Source organism: Schistocerca serialis, chromosome 9 (genome assembly GCF_023864345.2).
Source record: "Schistocerca serialis cubense isolate TAMUIC-IGC-003099 chromosome 9, iqSchSeri2.2, whole genome shotgun sequence".
Classification (NCBI taxonomy): Eukaryota; Metazoa; Arthropoda; class Insecta; order Orthoptera; family Acrididae; genus Schistocerca; species Schistocerca serialis.
This window is the reverse complement of record NC_064646.1, coordinates 417,688,418-417,708,007: the sequence shown is the minus strand read 5'-3', so window position 1 is coordinate 417,708,007 and position 19,590 is coordinate 417,688,418. Positions and strand designations below refer to the sequence as shown.

Genomic DNA, 19,590 nt, shown 5'->3' with positions numbered 1-19,590 from the left:
ATGTTTGCACTATCGGTCGGAAGACGGCAGTCACGTATCGTACAGCCGTTACGATGCCTTCCATGACCACCAGCGGCGTACGTCGGCCCCATATAATGCCACCCCAAAACAGCAGGAAACCTTGCACTCGCTGGACAGTGTGTATAAGCTGTTCAGCCTGACCTGGTTGCCTCCAATCACGTCTCCGACTATTGTCTGGTTGAAGGCATATGCGACACTCATCGGTGTAGAGAACGTGATGCCAATTCTGAGTGGTCCATTCGGCATGTTGTTGGGCCCATCTGTAAAGCGCTGCATGGTGTCGTAGTTACAAAGATGGGCCTCGCCATGGATGTCGGAAGTGAAGCTGCGTATCATACAAAAAATTGCACACAGTTTGAGTCGTAACACGATGTCCTGTAACTGCCCGAATAGAATTATTAAACATCATGGCGTTGCTGTCAGGGTTCCTCCGAGCCATAATCCGTAGGTAGCAGTCATCCACTGCAGTAGTAGCCCTTGGGCGGCCTGAGCGAGGCATGTCATCGACAGTTTCTGTCTCTCTGTATCTCCTCCACGTCCGAACAACATCGCTTTGGTTTCTATCGTGTTGTATTGTATGTTAACCGGGGACCTAGAAACGTCCCCGCCGCTGCCGCACCACAACCCCACGACGACTACCGCCGTCCACTTCACCCCTTCCGCCGCCCCACACCGAACCCAGCGTTATTGTGCGGTTCGGCCCCCGGTGGACTCCCCAGGGAACGCCTCGCACCAGACGAGTGTAACTCCTATCTTTGCGTGGTAGAGTAGTGGTGGTGTACGCGTGCGTGGAGAACTTGTTTGCGCAGCAATCGCCGACATAGTGTAACTGAGGCGGAATAAGGGGGACCAGCCCACATTCGCCGAGGCAGATGGAAAACCGCCTAAAAACCATCCACAGACTGGCCGGGTCACCGGACCTCGACACAAATCCGCCGGGCGGATTCGTGCCGGGGACCAGGCGCTCCTTCCCGCCCTGAAAGCCGTGCGTTAGACCGCACGGCCAACCGGGCAGGCTTCGCTTTGGTTTACTCAGAGACGCCTGGCACAAAGTAACAATGCGGGCGCGATCGAACTGCGGTATTGACCGTCTAGGCATGGTTGAACTACAGACGACACGAGCTGTGTATCTCCTTCCTGGTGGAATGACTGGAATTGATCGGCTGTCGGACCCCCTCCGTCTAATAGGCGCTCCTCATCCATGGTTGTTTAAGTCTTTGGGTGGGTTTAGTGACATCTCTGAATAGCCAAAGGCTCTGTGTCTGTGATACAATATTCACTGTCAACGTCTATCTTCAGGAGTTCTTGGAACCGGGGTGAAAAAAAAAGTGGTTCAAATGGCTCTGAGCACTATGGGACTTAACTTCTGAGGTCATCAGTCCCCTAGAACTTAGAACCATTTAAACCTAACTAACCTAAGGACATCACACATATCCATGCCCTAGGCTGTAGCGCCTAGAACCGGGGTGATGCAAAACTTTTTTTCATGTGTACAAACTGATAGAGGAAATAAAGAAGACTCAAAGAAGAGCAGCGCGTTTTGTCATAGGTTCATTCAGTAAGCACGAAAGCGTCACGAAACTGCTCAGCCAACTGTAATGGCAGGTGCTACCAGAGAGGTGTTCTGCAGCGTGGTGTAGTTTGCTGTTAAAGTTCCGAGAGCGCACATTCCTGGAAGAATCACTCAACGTAGTTGTTCCTTTTCCATATATCTCGCGAAGAGACCATGAAGGTAAAAGTAGAGACTTAACAACAATCTTTCTTCCCGCGTACCACCCGCGACTGGAACAGCAAAGGGGGAAGCGACAGTGGTAGACAATGTGCCCTCTGCGACGTACCATAAAATAGCTTGCGGAGTACAGATGTATATGAAAATCTCTGAACTTCGCCACCGTCATCGGTGGCTGGGTGTTAAACAGTGGTATGCTGGTGGCTATCCCAATTGTCCTGTAAGCTTTGTGTCAGATGGTTATGCACCGAAACTACATCTACATTTATACTCCGCAAGCCACCCAACGGTGTGTGGCGGAGGGCACTTTACGTGTCACTGTCATTACCTCCCTTTGCTGTTCCACACGCGTATGGTTTGCGGGAAGAACGACTGTCGGAAAGCCTCCGTGCGCGCTCGAATCTCTCTAATTTTACATTCGTGATCTTCTCGGAAGTATAAGTAGGGGGAAGAAATATATTCGATACCTCATCCAGAAACACACCCTCTCGAAACCTGGACAGCAAGCTACACTGCGATGCAGAGCGCCTGTCTTGAAGAATCTGCCACTTGAGTTTGCTAAACATCTCCGTAACGCTGTCACGCTTACCAATAACCCTGTGACGAAACGCGCCGCTCTTCTTTGGATCTTCTCTATCTCCTCTGTCAACCCGACCTGGTACGGATGTCGCAGCCATGAGAGTACTTCAGAATGGCCGGCGTTTGCAGGACCGCGGCTGGCACGACGCCCTGGTTCCGCTCCTTCCGGGCAGTGGGATCGCGCGGGCCCAGCGGCCAGTCGACTGGCAGCTTCCTGGACGAGGAGACGGGCGTGCTCTTCCAGATGGAGGTGAACAACCACCGCGTCACCTGCTGGAACTCGCGCACCGGCCTCCCCATGTCCCCTGCCACCATAGGCGTCGTCGCCCCTGACGACGGTCGCTCCTTCGTCTACCCCAGCGACATCAAGGTAACTAACCGGCACCTGCGCTCCTGCTTGCCGCAATTGTGTAACAACGTCTTCACAGAGTTGCTTCACATACATGATTTTCAATAAAAATTAATAACCGCAAAAATGCTAGTTACTTGGAAAAATACAATACATGTGAGGTAAAATTCTAATAATTAAACGAAGTATTTAGATATTTTAATATTTTAAACAAATATGAGCTCGGTTGTGAGCGCTGCAGCATCCATGAGCTATTTTATATTTAAGTGACAAACCCTAATTCTAGGGCTGTATTTTATTTTTGACAGATGGAACTATCCCGACAATTGTAAAAACGGCGATGGTACGTTAGTCCTTACTAATGTAAAATTGCTACCTTCTGAAGAAGACAAATTTATATTTGTCGAAACCTAGGTAAAGAATTTCTTTATCCATTGCAACTGGTCGGCTGTTTATAATTTTATTATTATGAAACATTTAGACTTATTTCAGGAGCTTTATTATTATTGCACGAATTAGATTTCGAGTTATAAGTTCGTTTCCTACTACACAACTGATCCCAAAGATGGCAACCAAACAAGGATAAAAGTGCAAACTTTCTTAATCTATTGATTCTTGGTTCAAATGGCTCTAAGCGCTATGGGACTTAACATCTGAGGTCATCTGGCCCTAGACTTCCAACTAATTAAACCAAACTAACTTAAGGACATCACACACATCCAAGTCAAGGTACCGAGCGAGGTGGCGCAGTGGATAGCACACTAGACTCGCATTCTGGAGGACGACGGTTCATCTACATCTACATGGATACTCTGGGTCACACACTTAAGTGCCTGGCAGAGGATTCATCGAACCACCTTCACAATTCTCTTTCATTCCAATCTCGTATAGCGCGCGGAAAGAATGAACACCTATATATTTCCGTACGAGCTCTGCTTTCCCTTATTTTATCGTGGTGATCGTTCCTCTCTATTTAGGTCGGTGGCAACAAAATACTTTCGTATTCGGGGGAGAAAGTTGGTGATTGGAATTTCGTGAGAAGATTCCGTCGCAACGAAAAACGCCTTTCTTTCAATGATGTCCAGCCCAAATCCTGTCGCCGGCCGCGGTGGTCTAGCGGTTCTAGGCGCGCAGTCCGGAACCGCGCGACTGCTACGGTCGCAGGTTCGAATCCTGCCTCGGGCTTGGATGTGTGTGATGTCCTTAGGTTAGTTAGGTTTAAGTAGTTCTACGTTCTAGGGGACTGATGACCACAGTAGTTGTCCCATAGTGCTCAGAGCCATTTGAACCATTTTTGAACCCAAATCCTGTATAATTTCTGTGACACTCTCTTCCAAATTTCACGATAATACAAAACGTGCCGCCTTTCTTTGAACTTTTTCGATGTACTCCGTCAGTCCTATCTGGTAAGGATCCCACACCGCGCAGCCGTATTCTAAAAGAGGACGGACAAGCATATTGTAGGCAATATCCTTAGTAGGTCTGTTACATTTTGTAAGTGCCTGCCAATAAATCCTGATTTAGCTTTTCCGTGCTTTCCCTAAATCGCTCCAGGCAAATGGCGGGACGGTTCCTTTGAAAGGGTACGGCCGACTTCCTTCCCTAATCCGATGAGACCGATGACCCCGCTGTTGGTCTCTCCCCCAAACAACCCAACCCCAAGCCCAAGGTGGGATTCGAGCCTGCGACCGTAGCAGCAGCGCGGTTCCAGACTGAAGCGCCTAGAACCACTCGGCCACAGCGGCCAGCTATTGATTCTTGGCTTCTATTAGATTAAAGAGAGCCGTTATGATGTCACAAACTTGAAGCCGACGCCCGCCATGTTAGCTGCCCTAAACTTTAGCTTCTGTTGAAATATTTTTATCAGAAACGCCAACTTGCGTCATTTACGGTTATACTAATCATCCTGATTACACTCTAATTTTGTAAAGGAATCAATTTCAGTCGTAAGTGGGCTCATTGAAGAGAGATTTTCTTTTACATGCCGTTCCATGAAATTTGATTGCACTGTTCACTTTTACTGTAGAAGTTTTAGTTCTGTCATTTGACTTCCTATCAGTCCACTCGAAAAGCTCTCTCGGTGAACGCTGTGAGAAGGAAACACTGGAAACCGTCCAAACATAGCAAAATAAGTTCTCAGCATTTTCGGGAGGGTAAAATAAACCAAACATCAGTTTCGCCTGCCCGTATTAAGGGAAGCCTTTTCATATCGTTCACTTCTCTTCTTGGTCATTCCAAACGTATAAAAAGGAGAAAGTTACGTTAAGGCGAAATGCATCGTATTATTCGATCAAATATGCTTTTAACAATGTCTTAAAATGCCTTGTCCACGGTGTGTTATTCGCTAAAGCACTGCAAGACTTTCTATTTGAAGCAACTGTTCTGTGCACACGACAGAAGTTAAGAACAAAAAGCAATCATAAACAGCGGTCTGCTAATTTTTTGGGGCATATAGCATGGCGTCCCCGACTTCAAAGCAACTTACAGCTTAAGTCCTTAGTACCATCTTCCCTTATCATACTTTCATAGATTCCTGACTTAAATTATAAATGTTATCTCTGTTGAAAGTCTTGACACAGTAACATTTCTTTCCTACCACATCCATTAGGAAATCATTTATAATAACTATGGACAACATACAGTGGAATAAGGCCATTTGTGTCGTTATCTACTCGTGAATGAAGACATCCACGTTTTGCTCCTATGTAGATGTAACATTTTCTAAAAGGGATGAAAAACTGAATAAAATCTGCTCGTTCAATAGCAATTGCGGGAAAATATATTTTTTTTTTAATTTCTAAGATTTCGAATTGAGTGAGCCTTGCGACATTTCCCTCCGCGTGTAGGACTTCTACATCTATTATGTTTTTGTGGTTTTGGTTTAAGCACTGTTCGGCAAAGGCTGAATCTGATTTCTTTAATCTCCAGCTTCTGTGGTGTTCTTTGAGCCTAGTACACATCGACATCCAAGTCTCTGCAGTATATCAGGACTGATACCACTTGCAGATGAACTTGTAAATCCCTCTTTTCATTATGACCGGATGTTTATCTTTTGAACTGAAGCAAGATGTACCTAATGGCTGTCGGACATATGGAAACAGAGAGAAACCCTTTGCCTTGAAAATGTTGCTTGGCCTTTTAGACGTTTCATCTGTAGAGGATAAACGGCACCACTTCCTTTTCGATCCTTGTACGTTGTTCACTGGGTACGGTAGGTATCTGGCTTGCTTCTTCAGTTTTTTATTCACAATGTTCTCAATAATTTTGGATTCAGATTCATTACTTCTAGCAAATGATTTGTTATATTACGTTCCTCGTCATAGTCTTCTGAGGATAAGTGGACAGCAAAGAGACGGTGATCGCTATGATGGAATGCTGCATGTTTGTAGGCTGTTGGATGTTGAGAGGAAGTTTGGATGAATGTGTCAGTGAAGGAGTATTTCCGGTAGACTTTAAACTTATAGTTGCTATTTTCTGTCTGTTAGTTGATATATAGAGAATTAGTGGTGGAATCTCCTGACTTTATGTTAGTATGGTCCAAATGGCTCTGAGCACTATGGGACTTAACATCTATGGTCATCAGTCCCCTAGAACTTAGAACTACTTAAACCTAACTAACCTAAGGACAGCACACAACACCCAGTCATCACGAGGCAGAGAAAATCCCTGACCCCGCCGGGAATCGAACCCGGGAAACCGGGATGTTAGTATGCTACTGGTTCATATTTTCCAGGAACTTCTGGAGTTGTCTGATGGAACACTTCTCCATTAAAAGAATATCATCGGAATATCTTTACCTATACACAACATGTTTTGTCACTGGTTCACTTTTAAGAAAATCAGCCTCCTACTTCCCCACGAAAATTTCTGATAGCAACGGGGATAAGGTTGAGTTCATTGCCAGACGATGTGCTTTTTTTGTAGTAGCTGTCTTGAAGTCACTTAACCACTGTATTGCTGCACAGAAATTTCTATCTTCCTGTTTTTGTCACCAGCCTTCTGACTGGTTTGATGCGGTCCACTTCCAAACGAGAGTTCCTCTCCTGTACCAATCTCTTCGCCTCAGTACTAGCACCCTACATCCTCAATTATTTGTTGGATATATTCCAGTCTCTGCCTTCACATACCGTTTTTCCTCTATAGCTCCCTCTAGTACCATAAACGTAGTTCCTTGACGTCTTATGTCGTATTGTACTGTCTATTCTTCTTGTCGAAGATTTCCACATGTTCCTCTCTTCTCCGATTTTGCAGAAAACCTCTTCATTTCCTACCTTATCAGTACACTTAATTTTCAACTTCCTTCTGTTGCATTACATCTCAAACACTTCGATCCTCCTCTTTTCCTCTTTTCCTGAATTTTTCTAAACAATGGATTCCTCGAAATTTCTTCCTCAAATTAAGGCCGACGTTTGATCCTAGTAGACATCTCTTACGAATGAATGCCCTCATTTTCCTATGCTAGTCTGCTTTTTATGCCCTCCTTGCGTCTTTCATCACTTGCAATATTCCTTACAAAGGTAGTAGAATTCCTTCACGCCATCAACTATGTGGTCCCCAATGTCGATGTTAAGTTTCTCGCTAATCTCTTTCCATTTTAAACCCACTTCTCCTTGATTTGTGTGTCTTCGCTTCTTCGATGCGGGGACAGAACAACAGGGGCAAACCACTACATCCTTGTCTCATGCCTTCATGATACGCGCATTTCGTCGCTGGCCTTCCATTTTAAAGAGGTACACCTGAGAAACAGCTCTTACGCTGTGAAGGAGCGATGCCTTGATAGGACAAGGCATTAGGCGGCTCGAAAAGCCTTTCGAAATTCTCTGACTAACAAAGACTTACGGCTGTTTCTTTTTTCTGAAGATAAGCGGGAACCGTGAGTATGCAAGACCGTCACAGAAATGAGTTGAAATATTCGTCCGATTTTCGTAATGGTCAAGTAGAAACACTCGGCTAAAAGTTTTCATAGCAGTCTCTCTACATATTCTAATGTCCCCTACTGTATCAAACTACTTTTATGATCTGCACATGTAACATATCATAGGTAAACTAGTTTACACAAAATGACGGCCTTCTGATTATTTTTTTAAACACTGAAAGACTGCCATTAAATTATGTGGACCTCGGTATCACAGAACATATACACTGAAGAGCCAAAGAACTGGTACACCTACCTAATACCGTATAGGGCCCCCGCGAGCACGCAGAAGTGCCGCAACACGACGTGGCATGGACTCGACTAATTTATGAAGCAGTGCTGGAGGAAATTGAAACCATGAATTCTGCAGGGCTGTCCATTAAAGGTATGAGGGGATGGAGATCTCTTCTGAACAGCACATTGCAAGGCATCCCAGATATGCTCAATAATGTTTATGTCTGGGGAGTCTGGTGGCCAGCGGAAGCATTTAAACTCGGAAGAGTGGTCCTGGAGCCATCCTTCAGCAATTCTGTACGTGTGGGGTGCCGCATTGTCCTGCTGGAATTTCCAAAAGCCGTCAAAATTCACAACGGATATGAATGTATGCTGGTGATCAGACAGGATACTTACGTACGTGTCACCCGTCAGAGTCGTATCAGGGGTCCCGTATCACTCCAACTGAACCTGTTCCACATCATTACGGAGCCTCCACCAGCTTTAACAGTCCACTGCTGGCATGTAGGGTCCTTGGATTGATGAGGATGTCTCCATACCCGTACACGTCAATCCGTTCGATGCAATTTGAAACGAGACTCGTCCGACCAGGCAACATGCTTCCAGTCATCAACAGTCCCACGTCAGTGTTGACAGGCCCAGGCGAGGCGTAAAGCTTTGTGTCATGCAGTCATCAAGGGTACAGGAGTGGGCCTTTGGCTCCGAAAGCCCATTTCGATGATGTTTCGTTGATTGGTTCGCACGTTGACACTTGTTGATGATTCAGCATTGAAAACTGCACAATTTGGGTATCACGCTGAACAATTCTCTTCAGTCGTCGTTGGTCCCGTTCTAGCAGGATCTTTTTCCGGCCGCAGCGATGTCGGAGATTTGATGTTTTTCCAGATTCCTGATATTCAAGGTACACTCGTCAAATGATCCTACGGGAAAGTCCCTACTTCATCGTTATCTCGGAAATGCCATCGCTCGTGTGCCGACTATAACACCAAGTTCAAACGCACTTAGATCTTGATAACCTGGCATTGTAGCAGCAGTAGCCGGTCTAACAACTGCACCACACACTTGTCTTATATAGGAGTTGCCGACCGTATTCTGACTGTTTACATAGCTCTGTATTTGAATATGCATGTCTATACCAGTTTATTTGGCGCTTCAGTGGATATGGTTACTTTGTTGATTCCAGTATGGGAGACCGGAAGAATACCGACATCTGTCATCTTAAGAGCTTTTTCTTTTTTTAATCTCTCTTTTCTATGAAAAAATCCATGACACGCTGTTTGACATAGGAATGTTAGACTTATACCCGTACAAGAAAAATCGAAAAATATTGAATTCTAACATCGCCAGTATTGCAGGATAATACCAGCAGTATGCAATGCAAATAGAGTAAAATTTCTGTTCCCAGAAAGTAACATATTTCACTGTCTTAATATGTATCCAAATACATACACAGCATGTTTTCCGAAAGTGGTGTTGAAGTTGGGAAAAAGGCAGTCAACTTCAGCTGTCCTGAAGTCCATATCTCTGTTGATATTTGCTTGGTGGTTTTATTAAGCTTATTTTAGGATTTTTTAAACCAGAAACCCAGCCTTTGCCAGCCATTTTGGTAGTTTTCTTGAAACTGTGCTTAAGGCCTATTTTTCATAGGCAATTCACTGCAACACTACAAGAGCACTCTCCATATTGCCTAGTCCAGGAAATTGATAGAGTGAATTCCAACAAGAAAATCTGAAGAATGAGCGTCTCTGACCTGAGACAGATGTTTAGGAAGCGAATCAGGAACCTAAATTTTGCTAACACTTCCCCTTTCCACACGAAACAGAGGACTGGATTACAGGCAACGCACATTGCATTTGGAAGCCGGAGAGTGCCTACGCCCTGCCACTTCTCAAGGGCAAAAACAACACCTTGTATAAGTGTGTGTGTAGCATCATGTATAAAGTGATTAATATTCGTGAAAGAACTGTTGACAGCAGCATTAAACAAAGCACACCTTAACCATAATAAAAGGAGAAAAATTGGTTTTAAAATCCATATGAATATGACACAAATAATGTCTACACCTACATCCATACTGTGCCAGTCTCTGTACATGATGACTAAAGAAGTTATTTCAGCCATAAAATATTGTTAATTCATCTTTAAGTCAGCAAAGCAGTTACGAAAACACTCTAAGACAGAAACCGACTCTGCCGCCGGAGATTCGAGTCCTCCCTCGGGCATGGATCTGAGTGTTGTTCTAAGCATAAGTTAAAGTTAGTTTAAGGGACTGATGACCTCAGCAGTTTGGTCCCTCAGGAATTCACACACATTTGAACATGTTTTGAACAGTAACCGACACACCACGAAGGAATCATCCGAATGGGAAGGAAATCGGTAAATGTTATGTTCATGTACATAGAAACAAATGATTACAATTTCAGAAAAAAATTGGATGATATATTCAAGAAGAAGTGCTTCACAAATGGAGCAAGTCAATAATGCGTTGGTCCACTTCTGGTTCAAAATGGTTCAAATGCTCTGAGCACTATGGGACTTAACTTCTGAGGTCATCAGTCCCCTATAACTTAGAACTAATTAAATCTAACTAACCTAAGGACATCACACACATCCATGCCCGAGGCAGGATACGAACCTGCTACCGCAACGGTCGCGCGGTTCCAGACTGTAGCGCCTAGAACCGTTCGGCCACCCTGGCCGTCTCCACTTCTGGTCTCTGGCCCTTAAGCAAGTAGTTGTTCGGCTTAGCCTTGATTGATAGAGTTGTTGTATGTCCTCCTGAGGGAGTGCCAAACTCTGTCCAATTGGCACGTTAGATCATCAAGATTCCGATCAGGTTAGAAGGCTCCGCCCATGATTAACGCTCCAAACGTCTCAATTGAAAAGAAATCCGACGACCTTGCTGGCAAATGTACGGTTTGGCAAGCACGAAGACAAGCAGCTGAAAATCTCACCTTGTGTGGGCAGGCATTATCTTGCTCAAATGTAAGCCCAGGATGGGTTGCCATGAACGGCAACAAAAGCGGCGTAGAATATCGTCGACGTACGTGTAAGGATGCCGCAGATGACAACCAAAGGGGTCCTGCTATGAAATGAAATGGCACCCCAGACCATCACTCCTGGTTGTCGGACCATATGTTGGGCGGCAGTCGGGTTGGTATCCCACCGTTGTCCAGGGCGTCTCTAGGCACGTCTTCGCTAGTCATCGGGGCAAAGTACGAAACGGGATTCATCACTGAAGACATTTCAGTTGCAGTCAATGAGATTTCAGGCCGAAAGTGCCCTACACGACTGCAAATGGTCTTGTTAGAGTACTGATGTCAATGGTAGTTGGCGCAAGGGTCATCATGAGGTCAGCCCCCTTTCTGTGAACTGCCTATTAATGGTCCTTGTGGTCAATCAAGCACCAGTTGCACGTAGGATCGCTGGTAAAGGTGAACCTGGGTCTCTGAGAGACTCTCCGACGATTCAGTGAATGCAACTCCATCTTCTGGCTGTTGGTCGGTCATCACCTTCTGTCGTCTCTCTAGGTCGACCGCTTTCTTCTTGACACTGTGGTTGACCCATTTCTGCCAAAATTGGCGAGTAGTGGCATCGTTCCTATTCAAATATCGAGCGATCCGCCGATTATTCATCTGGTTACTTTGAGCCCAACTACACGTCCTCCCTCAAATTCTGACATCTACATATGTTGATCACCCATCTGTCTGCGAGGCATAGTTGCTGTCCAGCGCCGGCCGTAGTGACCGTGCGGTTCTAGGCGCTTCAGTCCGGAACCGCGGTGCTGCAACGGTCGCAGGTTCGAATCCTGCCTCGGGCATGGATGTGTGTGATGTCCTTAGGTTAGTTAGATTTAAGTAGTTCTAAGTCTTGGGGACTGATGACCTCAGCAGTTAAGTCCCATAGTGCTCAGAGCCATTTGAACCATTACTGCCCAGCTGAGAACACGGAATGAAATTCGCAAAGATTTTATGCCCTGGTAACGACATTTCCCTTGTCTCTTATCCTTGCCAGTTGTGCGGTCAAATTGCACTGCAGCATCACACATCTTTCATCGACGGCCAAGGTTTACAACTTTTGCAACTTTTGACGAACTGCCTGTTGGCTTCTGTCTCATGTTCTTGGCCGACGTTCGTCTGATGATGTTTCTGATGTCTCGCTGGCATGACTGGCTGGCGTTGTCAAAGTTTCACCCTCCGTTGCTGTTGTGAATATCAGTTTCATGACTAATTTGCATAACTTCTTCTTGGTGTGTCGGTATTTTTTATTTTTTTTTTAGAGTGTATGTTATTACATTAAGCAACCTGAAGAATGAGGAAACCAGAAACACATCTTATCAAAATGAAGTTCTCTTATTCTTCAGTGGTCAGGGTTCTATTTGTACAGACAGAATTGCATCGTATCCTTCTGGTTTCAGGTGGACGCCCGCGGGGACCTGTGGTTCGTGAACAACGTGCTGCCGGTGCTGCTGTACGGCGAGGTCGACAGCAAGGCGTACAACTACCACGTCTTCACGGGCCGCGTCTCTGACGTCATCAGAGGCACCGTCTGCGAGCCTTACCGCCCGGCCCACAGATGGCAGCTGCCGCCTACGCCCGCCGCACGTCTAAGCCTAATCAGCGTGCCTTTTGGATAGGCGCCGAGATCAGTGTGCAGGAAGCTGGAATGTCTGTCGATGGACGAGAGGACCAGGATAGTTTCGGAACAATTTGTATGGTTTTTTTCGTGTAATGTGCATTGATGCCATATCTGCCTGCAGTGTCAGAGTAGAGACGACTGAGCTTGTTTGTTACCATTATCTTTGTTTTGTTGTGTCATACTCATCATCATCAGATACTATCATCACTTCAGCATTTTATCACACATCCATGGAATATAAATATTTGCTATTAATCGCCTATCTTTGTCTGTTTTTCTCTTACTATGAGTCTCTTAAACTGATATCCACAATCTTTGCATTTAGACACTTCCAGTGTATACTACTGAAGTCTTCGCCAGAAGATGATAAATACATCACTCGACGAAACGTTGCGGTTTTTCATCACTATCTCACAGCTGTAAACTCTAAAGCCTTTCATCATCCCACGATCTTTTTCAACTGCTTCTTCATTTTACTTATTTTATAATAAATATAATTTATCTTAAATAACATTATCAGAAGTATAACAGTCATAAAAAATTTGGTACAATCACATACAGGGTGAACACTAACAAAACTGCCAAACCGCAGCGATGGATTTGTAATTGGAAATGGAGGAAAAAATATCCTATGAAAATGTGTCTGGAAATGGACGGTGGGCGTGCAACGAGAACTTATCGTACTGGAACACAGAACAGAGCTGCATCGCATTCACGTAATCACAGATGTTCGAAGTGACCTCCATGAGACTGCAGGTGATAGGGATAGTAGCGGTTGTCAGGCAGGATAGACATAACGTATTTTGGCTTACACCATGTTAGCGGGCCTCTTGTCTGAAGCGTGTACTAGGAATCGTATCAATATTCTGCACAACCTGGTCCTCCAAATCTGGTGTACTCAGAGTCCAACGCCTGCCTGCATGTTTTGTTTTGGCGTAGTCGTGCTACCAAAAATGTTCAAAAAAATGGTTCAAATGGCTCTGAGAACTATGGGACTTAACTACTGAGCTCATCAGTCCCCTAGAACTTAGAACTACTTAAACGTAACGAACCTAAGGACATCACACACATCCATGCCCGAGGCAGGATTCGAACCTGCGACCGTAGCGGTCACGCGGTTGCAAACTGACGCGCTTAGAACCGCACGAAAAATGTTCAAATATGTGTGAAATCTTATGGAACTTAACTGCTATGGTCATCAGTCACTAAGCTTACACACTACTTAACCTAAATTATCCTAAGGACAAACACACACACCCATGCCCGAGGGAGGTCTCGAACCTCCGCCGGGGCCAGCCGCACAGTCCATGATTGCAGCGGCCCTAGACCGCTCGGCTAATCCCGCGGGGCGGCCATGCTACCTCTCGACCGTTTCAATCTGCTTCGCTGTACCCAATCTCAGCTTGTTCCCGACATGAATACCGGACCTTTCCGCTGCCTACAGTACGCTGCGTCGATCATACAGCCCGTAACGCACAAGGAACAAACGGCAGGTGGTCAGAGAAACCTTCATTCGTCAGAGAAATCTATCATGGCAATGATGCAATTCCGAACATATGTTCGTAGGACTTTCTTCCTTCATTTCCGGGCAGGAAACCGTCCCTGAAGTTTGACGGTTTTATTAATGTTCGCCCTATATGATGATGATGATGATGATGATGTCCCATACTCCGAGGAGCGTAGGGGACGATGCGGGAGGCCCGCACCGCTGTACTAGGCAAGGTCTTAGCGGAGGTGGTTTGCCATTGCTTTCCTCCGACCGTAATAGGGATGAATGAGGATGAGTATACCAGCGGAAAAATGCTCCTCTCAGAGAACAGAAAAGACGAATATGATCCTCCTTAAAAGGCACTGACCTATCGAATTCGTTTTACATAAGCAGCGCGTAGGTGGGAAACTGAAACTTCCTGACAGATTAAAACTGTGTGCCGGACCGAGACTCGAACTCGGGACCTTTGCATTTCGCGGGCAAGTTCTCCACCGTCTGAGCTACCGAAGCACGACTCACGACTCACCCTCACAGCTTCAGTTCTGCCAGTACCTCGTATCCTACCTTCCAAACTTTACAGAAGCTCTCCTGCGAACCTTGCAGAACTAGCACTCCTGAAAGAAAGGATATTGCGGAGACACGGCTTAGCCACAGCCTGGGGGATGTTTCCAGAATGAGATTTTCACTCTTCAGCGGAGTGTGCGCTCATATGAAACTGCCTAGCAGATTAAAACTGTGTTCCGGACCGAGACTCAATGTCTGCGCAATATCCTTTCTTCCGGGAGTGCTAGTTCTGGAAAGTTCGCAGGAGACCTTCTGTGAAGTTTGGAATGTAGGAGACGAGGTACTGGCTGAACTGAAGCTGTGAGGACGGGTCGTGAGTCTTGCTTGGGTAGCTCTCGGTGTGTCACATTCGCGCTTTGAGCGTCGGGTATTTTTTTTTTTTTTTTTTTCAGTGTGGGCTGAAGAGACCATCCTTGATGACTTATTCTTCTAGGATGGGATGTAAGGATAAAAGGAAAACACTTTATTTATTACACATTCAGTTAGGCTTGGGCACTCAATGGGTCCTTTAGCCTGCTGTCTTTGGTGATGTCTATCTGCTGTGGAGGGTGAGATGTGTCTAGACTGTTATGTTGTCAGATTGCCTATGGGGGGTGAAACGTTAGTGACTTCGGTACTCGATACTTGTGGCATCTTGCAGGGTTTACCATTCCTACCGATTCTAATTGTCGAACTTCGTCCCTAAGGGCATCGATTTTGTCAAAAACTCGTAGATGCTTCTCTTGTATAGTGGTCTCGTGGAGTGCGGTGCGGATGTCGACGTTTCTTGTCCACCATGGAGCTCCTGTGATCCATCGATAGCAATTGTTTTGCAGCGTTTGGAGTTTGTTGGAGGTGGAGCCATATAACATTGTGGGTTCCACCGTTGCCTTATACAGTTGGAGTTTAGTCTTAGGGTTGAGATCCTTACTCTTCAGGAACGGAATCATTGACCTGGCCATCTTCTGGGCTGCCGTCTTCTTGTCGTCAATATGCTGCGTAAATTTTTTGTCGAGGTAGACACCGAGGGACTTCACTCCCAGCGACCATGGGATAAACTGATCAGCTATATGGAGTCTGTCGTTCAGAACTCGTTTCCTCCGTGTGAACATATGGGCTGCCGTCTTCGACTGGTAGATCGTTTTCTTATTTTGTAGCGCCCAGCGTTCCATTACAGCAAGTTGCCGTTGCATCTTGGCGATTAGCTGGTCCAAGTGTCGTCCAGTTGTCAGAGAGGCGGTAACGTCCACATAAAAACTCGCCGTAACAAGGGGGACTGTTGGGATGTCATTTACATAGAAGTTGAAAAGCAGAGACGAAATGACAGAGCCCTGCTGAATTCCTGCGGAGATCAGTTTCATTTCGGAGTTTTTATCGTCGACTCGGAAATACAGTTTCCTGTCCTGCAGAAAGCTGTCTATGAGTCCAATGTAACAATCCGCAATAGGGGTAGTGCGATGCAGTTTGACGATAAGGTTGGGGCGCCACACCTTATTGTAAGCTTTTTCGATGGGAAGGAATACACCAATCGTGAAGTGCTGCTTGTTGTATCCTTCTTGTATCCGTTCGGCGATCAGTAGAAATTGAAGTTCGGCAGATAATTTGTCCTTGAAACCGAATTGTCGGGTCGTATAACATCATGCGCTGTAAGCGTGTCATGGAGCCTCTTCAACAGCACTTTCTCGAGCACCTTGCCAAGGGTCGGCAAGAGGCTAATTGGCCGGTAACTGTTGGATTCTGCTAGGTCTTTACCTGGCGTTGGTAGTGGAACTATTCGAGCCGTCTTCCATACCGTAGGAAAATATCCCTGCAGAAGACAGCTGTTGAAAATTCGGGTAAGGAGCACAGTTAGCTTCCTGGGCAACTGTTTCAAATCGGTGTTGCTTATGGAGTCGTTGCGTGGCGCGTTATTCCGAGTCTTCCGGATAATTTTACGGATCTCTGCTCGCGCGTTGGGCGGCTTGGTTGTGCTCTTAGTTCCGCCTCTACCGTAGCGCTGCGTGTTTTCCTCGTGTCCGTTTAGTGTCGTGTGGGTCTCCGTGCGCGTCGCATCGCTGGTTGTCGGCTAGTGTTTGGTGTTCGTGCGGCCCTTCCTGTAGCGACGTCGTCTCGCGCCGTGATGTCCACCATGGTTACCACGAAACTTCCGCACACAGCTACTGTCAGCTTCACCTTCGACAAATCCACGCGTCACGTCCAGCCCGGTTCTTTGGAGATACATGACTGGTTAGTCGATACAATTAAGTCACTACTGATCAGGTGCACACTGCATATTTTGACAGCGAATTATATGTGTTTTTGTTGTTTCTTGACTCGCTCCAGGTTGATAAGATACTTTCTCGTCACGGTTCTCAGGAACCCTTTACGCACCGTGATGGTTCCACTAGTATGGTTCTCTTGGTAAATGCAGAAGTGATATATAGGAATGTCAAGGTGTTTAACCCTCCGCCCGAGGTGTAGGACAGTTTTCTGAGGCCCGTTTTGCTTCCTTATGGGGAAATACGTCATATTCGAAAGGAACGCTGTTCTGCTCAGCACCGCTTTCGGTTCTACAGTGGCATTCGGTCGGTGGAAATGGTGGCCAAAACATATTCATTCTTATCTATAGGTATTTGGTTATAGGGTCCATATTACGTACAGTGGCCAAGAAGGCACATGTTGTTATTGTAATCAAACCGGTCATTTCAGTACTAATTGTCCGTGGCATGTGGTGGTATTAAAGGGTCGACAGAGGCGTCCGATCCAAGGCGTCGGCTTTGACCCGTGACGTAAGGATGTTGTGTGTGACGTCATGACGGCGCGGAGTTTGGTTTGTGAGTGTGGCGTGTTTGAAGATGTCGTCGTGTTGTGGTTTGTTGTGCTCTCTGGTGGTATGTTCAGGGTTTTCGTTTGTGTGTTGTAATGGGCTCAGTTTGCTTTTGCTCATTATCCAGAATTGTTCGAGTGTCGGCTGTGTTTGTAGTGGAATTCGTTTTAGTGAGTTAACGATTTTGTGTGATGGTTAATTTAGTGTTGTTCGCTGCATATAGTGTGGTAATTGTAGTAAAATTAATCGGTTGTTTTTTTTTTGTTCAGGAATGGATATGACTGATAAAATTAACAGTGCGCAGGTCACGAGAAGTGTTCGATCCCAATGTGTGGCTGTGTATGTTGATATTGGTATCGGGAGATGTTTTTCAGCTATATAGGCCAAGGGAAGTGTTTGATCCTCATTTATGGGATCGGGAGCTGCTGTTGAGCTATATACGTCAAGGGAAGTGTCCGATTCCAGATGATAATGTGTTTAGTGGTGTTTGGGGAGTTTTGTGATGTCGGATTTTTTCGTCGTTTTGTGTGGTTTTGTATGGGGGTGGGTGTCTAAATTTGTTTATACAGTATTTAGTTTGTCCCCACCCAAAAACACCCCATTTCCCGCGCTTGTCCCGTTAGTGTCATTAGGCTTTTTGTGGAAAGTGTGTGTGTTTGTTTTTCGATGTATTTTCGTCCTCATAATGTGTACGTACCGACTTTATATGCGCCATATTGGAATCGTGGTTTATGGTCGTTTCCGCCATATTTGTGCCGTCATGGGTCAAAGCAGACGGGCGGGATCGGACGCTTCCGTATTTCCGCTCCCTGTTACTGAGGGACGCAGTCATCTGTTGATCGACAACGCCCGTGATTTTCTCCCGCTGTCCTTGCGTCGGGATGTTGATGCCGTTAATTTCGATGTGCCCGCCATGATTTCTCACAACAAATGTCGCCGAACACAGGATGATGCGGCAGATGGTTTCCAGTAAAGGACCCCCTTTCTCAGTCTGAAAACGTGGATGAGGACACAACAGGTGCTTTCACGACTGTGCAGAAGATCCCTGACACCTTATCTGGCGTTGTTCCTGTTGTCGAGGCCGCCCCTTCGGAGACGCCCGTGAAGGAACCGGCTTCCGGTTCTCACGTGTCTTTTTGAGACGTTTGTATTCCTTTTTGCCTGCTTCATTTACTGCATTTTTGTATTTTCTCCTTTCATCAATTAAATTCAATATTTCTTCTGTTACCCATGGGCTTCTACTAGCCCTCGTCTTTTTACCTATTTGATCCTCTGCTGCCTTCACTGTTTCATCCCTCAAAGCTACCCATTCTTCTTCTACTGTATTTCCTTCCCCCATTCCTATCAATTGTTCCCTTATGCTCTCCCTGAAACCCTGTGCAACCTCTGGTTTAGTCATTTTATCCAGGTCCCATCTTCTTAAATTCCCACCTTTTTGCAGTTTCTTCAGTTTTAGTCTACAGTTCATAACCAATCTACATCTACATCTACATTGATACTCCGCAAGCCACCCAACGGTGTGTGGCGGAGGGCACCTTACGTGCCACTGTCATTACCTCCCTTTCCTGTTCCAGTCGCGTATGGTTCGCGGGAAGAACGACTGTCTGAAAGCCTCCGTGCGCGCTCTAATCTCTCTAATTTTACATTCGTGATCTCCTCGGGAAGTATAAGTAGGGGGAAGCAATATATTCGATACCTCATCCAGAAACGCATCCTCTCGAAACCTGGCGAGCAAGCTACACCGCGATGCAGAGCGCCTCTCTTGCAGAGTCTGCCACTTGAGTTTATTAAACATCTCCGTAACGCTATCACGGTTACCAAATAACCCAGTGACGAAACGCGCCGCTCTTCTTTGGATCTTCTCTATCTCCTCCGTCAACCCGACCTGGTACGGATCCCACACTGATGAGCAATACTCAAGTATAGGTCGAACGAGTGTTTTGTAAGCCACCTCCTTTGTTGATGGACTACATTTTCTAAGCACTCTCCCAATGAATCTCAACCTGGTACCCGCCTTACCAACAATTAGTTTTATATGATCATTCCACTTCAAATCGTTCCGTACGCATACTCCCAGATATTTTACAGAAGTAACTGCTACCAGTGTTTGTTCCGCTATCATATAATCATACAATAAAGGATCCTTCTTTCTATGTATTCGCAATACATTACATTTGTCTATGTTAAGGGTCAGTTGCCAATCCCTGCACCAAGTGCCTATCCGCTGCAGATCTTCCTGTATTTCGCTACAATTTTCTAATGCAGCAACTTCTCTGTATACTACAGC

At 45.8% G+C, this 19,590-nt stretch overlaps 1 protein-coding gene across 1 annotated transcript in view; it reads left to right on the top strand.

Moving 5' to 3' along the window:
* LOC126419663 (L-dopachrome tautomerase yellow-f2-like) overlaps positions 1-12,720 on the top strand; it is a gene marked incomplete at its 5' end in the record, with an annotated part of 44,470 nt that extends 31,750 nt beyond the window's left edge. Inside the window, 2 exons of the mRNA XM_050086851.1 lie at positions 2,459-2,699; positions 12,245-12,720. Coding sequence (XP_049942808.1) covers positions 2,459-2,699; positions 12,245-12,463 — 460 coding nt within the window. The remainder of the gene's footprint in view (positions 1-2,458; positions 2,700-12,244) is intronic.
* Between the last annotated feature and the right edge of the window lie 6,870 nt (positions 12,721-19,590).